The sequence below is a fragment of the Myotis brandtii genome, unplaced genomic scaffold, assembly GCF_000412655.1.
Source record: "Myotis brandtii unplaced genomic scaffold, ASM41265v1 scaffold504, whole genome shotgun sequence".
NCBI classification, from domain to species: domain Eukaryota; kingdom Metazoa; phylum Chordata; class Mammalia; order Chiroptera; family Vespertilionidae; genus Myotis; species Myotis brandtii.
Window position 1 is genome coordinate 1694822 of NW_005369217.1, and position 4480 is coordinate 1699301.

The following is a 4480-nucleotide window of genomic DNA, read 5'->3' on the forward strand; positions in this document are numbered from 1 at the left end:
TATCACAGCAACTCCATTTTCTTATGCTCAGGGTTTTTTGGATTCTTTTGCTTTGTCTCATGGAGATTTTCTTTTTCCTTATATCCTGTGAGCCCAGGAATGCATATCTCTCTCTCTGTCTCTCTCTCTCTCTCTCTCTCTCGCTCTGAAAAGGATTTGCATTTTATTTTACTGCTGACCTGAAATTGCATTAGCCTCCCTTACAGGATCCCTGATTTCCAGGAATATTCAGTGCAGTTCTCCAGTTCTCCCACCTTGCTGTGTCAGTCAGCCTTCCCCCCCACCCCACCCCCTGCCCCACAGTAGGATAAGCCTTCAGAGTATCTAATGGAAATAAAGTATTTTTTAAGTGAAAACGGAGAAGGGAGGGAGGGTGGGAATGAGGGAGGGGAAAGTAATACAATATGGAACGTTTGGCCAATGGAGATCGAGGGAAAACTTTCTTAGGTGATGATCCTACCACCCAAATATAACACCTAAGTTGAGAACATGAGATAAGAGCCAGCATTAACAAAATATAGCTACTGAAGGGATAGGAAAATGTGAAAGTGGAAAGCTTGAGACAGTTGAATTTTTATCATATAATTCCCATTAGGCAAACATTCTTTTGGAAAAATTTGAATACTTGAGCCTTTTATAGGATTACTAGAAGTCCAATGCACGAAGATTCATGCAAGTATAGGCCTTTCTTCCCCTGGCTGCCGGTGATGGGGGGGCTCGCTCTGGCAGCCTGTGCAGTGGCAGTGGCAGTGGCAAGCCCTGCGTGCTCTGGCGCCACTTCTTCCTAGCCCTCCTTCTCCAGAGAGTTCCTCTGTGCAGCGCTGGTGCTCCTGGGGAGGCACGGAGGGGAAGAGGTAGGGGAGCAAGGCAGGCGGGGAGGACTGGAGAGGTTGGGTGCACTAGTGCGTTTCACTTTCCCATTGTGAAAGTGGGATGCAACTGGCCCCCTTCTTCATCCTCTTCCTCCTCTGCCCTCCGCCTCCTGCCCACCGGCCCTCCCTCCATGCCCATCGCCCCTCCCCTCTTGATTTGGCGAGATAGGAAGGAGGGAGATCTGATAATTTGGGTTACTGTGTAGGTGGCCTCTTTCATCTATTCAAAACAAAGCTGAGCTGCCTGCTGCTGCCGCCACAGCTGCCACCATCGCCCCTTGGCTGGCCCGGGGCTCCCAGGGTGCACTAACTGTGCACTGAGCGAGCTCCCATGAGCGTCTGCACCTGCAGAGCTGCTCCAAAGCTAGGGTTTTGTTTACCAGAGCAGCGGGGCAGTGGTGGGGTAGAGGGAGATGGCCAGACACCGGTAGCTATGACCTCAGGCACCAGAGGGTTGCCTCTGAGGCCGGGGGCTGGGCCACAGGGAGGCTGCAAGGACGGTTGACAGGTGTGGAGTGCGGCAGGGAGGCCCTGAGGAGGCACGCTGCCCAGAGCGGCCAGGGGTGGGGCTGCCACCATCTTTGTCAGGTTAATTTACGTACTCACTCCTGATTGGCTGTGGGCGTTGTGAAGTGATGGTCAATTTACATATTTCTCTTTTATTAGATAAGATAGCTTAATTTTACTGGTCAGTTCTCTGGAATGTTATGTGGAAAAGTACCCAAGGAAATATTTCAATAAAATATAAATAAATGCATTTATAGTCTCTTACATGTGAGTTAATTTGCATATCTTATATTTCTGAATGATATTGTTTCTTTTCTTAATCCCACAGGACAAGGAGTAGATGAGCCTCTTTCAGAAACTGGATTTAAACAAGCAGCTGCTGCTGGTATATTTCTTAATAATGTGAAGTTTACTCATGTTTTCTCCAGTGATCTCACGAGGACAAAGCAGGTAAGTTTAGAGTGGAGGTTTAGGGTGATGAGTCAAAAGTTTCACCAGTGTAACCTTGAAAAATCTGCTACCAGAATTTATAGGGAATTAAATCACATACAGACTACCCCCAATATTCCCCTCTCCTCAACAGAACTTTTTTTTCCCATTGTACTTTATTTTATTTTGGTAAATTTTAAATTAGAGTAGCTTGAGAAAAGCTATCTAAAAAAAAGACAAAGAAGGTGTCGAGAGAGAAAGCCAGAAGAAACAATAGGCAGGAGAAGTTAACACACAAAGGCATCAGATGTTGGAATTAATAGATACAGTTAAAAAACAATAACTATAAATACGAGACATTTTTTGAAATATCTTAAATATCTTTAGGGAACAGATTGGTATAAAAATTACCTAGAGATTTAAAAAGGACCCAAGTCAACTTCTAAAAGCTTAATGGAAGGACAATTTTGTGACAACTACGAGGGAATAACAGGGCTGGGTTTAGCCTTCCCACATGAATAACTAGAAAATAGGACAAAATTTGTGAAACACTATTTTCAGATATTGGACTTCAGGCAATGTGGGTGTATGATCCCCAAAATAGTGAAACAAACGAGGTGAGCCCTAGGACTGTCCTGACTTTTCTGCTGAAGTAATTCCCAGACTCTGGTAGGAGAAGCCACATAGAGCCCAATGGTCTCAGTGAGTTAGGTGATAGAGCTTGGAAAGGTTAAGTAACTAACATTTATGGAGCAGAGTACTGGAAGAGAGAGCTGCACAAAGAAAGAAGTCTTGAAATGTGTGTAGGGATCCCCTTGAATCTTTGGTGGACTTAATTTGCACACGTGTAGGGTGTAACTGCCTGTGGCCAGACAAAATACAACTTCAGCGGGGAGAGCAATTGCTGGGGAAGTTGTAAGCTGAACAATTCCTAGAGCTCAATTTGATTTCCCATCAGCTAAAGTGGAGAGATTTCATTGAATGCAGAGAGCATAGAGTAGAGTTGTCATAGTATTATACCTTAATAAGTGAGGCTAAACTACCCTTAGAGGAATGTAATGAGGAAAGAAATAGAGAATAAAAGAATCAAATTTATCTTCTATAGATGAAAAATACGATATTCTGAAATGAAAATGTTATGGGATGGAATTAACAGCAGAATAGATACTGTCGAAGAAGAGATTAGTGAACATGAAGACATAGAAACAATATTTTAAAGTTGTAAAAAGGAAAAAAAGACTAGAAAAGGAACATTGAAAAGTCTCAGAGAAGTATAGTATGACATTAAGCAATTTAATTTACATGTAGTTGAAATCACAAAAGGGAAGTGGGGCATGAGTATGAGGGTTAAAACAAATAATTTGAATAAGTAATGACTAAAATTTTCCCAAATATTTACCCAGTGAAAATTCTTTGAAAAATTAGGTGAAATAAAGACTTTCTCTCAAGCAAAAGTTGAGGGACCTAAAATAGCACCATATTTTTATGGTCAGTTATTTTTGAGTGTTTTTGGTTTAGGGTTTTGACAACGGTACCAAGGTAATTTAGTGATTGAAAGGATAATCTTTTCTATAAAAGGTGCTGAAACATTGGGCTATCCATATGGAAAAACATGAACTTTGACTCTTACCTCACATAACACAAACATTAACTTATGATTGATTATAGAACTAACCTAAAAGCTAAATTTATAAAAATTCTATTTAAAAAATAAAAACCCACAGAAGACACATTGAGATATTGCCTCACACCTACCAGAATGGCTACCATCAGTAAATCAGCAAATAAGTGCTGGTGAGGATGTAGAGAAAAGGGAACCCTAGTACACTGTTGGTGGGAATGCAGACTGGTGCAGGCACAGTGGAAAACAGTATGGAGTTTCCTAAAAAAATTAAAGTGGAACTACCTTTTCACCTAGTGATCCCACTTCTGGGACTATTTCCTAAGAATCCCGAAACACCAATTAGAAAGAATATATGCACCTGTATGTTCATAGCATCATTATTTGCAACTAGAGGCCCGGTGCATGAAATTTGTGCATGGGATGGGGGTGGGGTCCCTCAGCCTGGCCTGCAGCCTCTCCAATCCGGGACCCCTAAACCGGCAGTCGGACATCCCTCTCGCAATCCAGAACCACTGGCTCCTAACTGCTCACCTGCCTGCCTGCCTGATCACCTCTAACTGCCTCTGCCTGCCTGCCTGATGCTCCTAACTGCTCCCCTGCCAGCCTAATTGCCCCTAACTGCTCTCTGCCTGCCTGATTGCCTCTATCTGCCTCGGCCCCACCACCGTGGCTTTGTCTGGGAGGACGTCCGGAAGATGTCCGGTCTAATTAGCATATTACCCTATTATTAGTATAGACTAGAGGCCCGGTGCACAAAAATTTGTGCACTCGGGGGTGGGGGATCCCTCAGCCCGGCCTGTGCCCTCTTGCAGTCTGGGACCTCTCGGAGGTGACCACCTGCTCCTTAGGCCTGCTCCCCAGGGGATTGGGCCTAAGATGGCAATCAGACATCCCTCTGGCAGCCCGGCAGCCCTCGGGGGATGTCCACTTGCCAGTGGGGAGCAGGCCTAAGCGTTGCGATGCCCTCAGTCACGCTCAGGGTACAGCCGATTGGGGGGTTGGGGCACCGCCCCCTGTCACACTCAAGGCAGGGTCAATGGGGAGGAGG

At 44.6% G+C, this 4480-nt stretch overlaps 1 protein-coding gene across 2 annotated transcripts in view; it reads left to right on the plus strand.

Annotated features, from left to right (window-relative positions):
• Positions 1-4480, plus strand: part of TIGAR (TP53 induced glycolysis regulatory phosphatase) — a 27215-nt gene that overhangs the window by 13995 nt on the left and 8740 nt on the right. For both annotated transcript variants that reach the window (XM_005877009.2, XM_014548368.1), the window contains exon 3: positions 1708-1829. In XM_005877009.2, coding sequence (XP_005877071.1) covers positions 1708-1829 — 122 coding nt within the window. The remainder of the gene's footprint in view (positions 1-1707; positions 1830-4480) is intronic.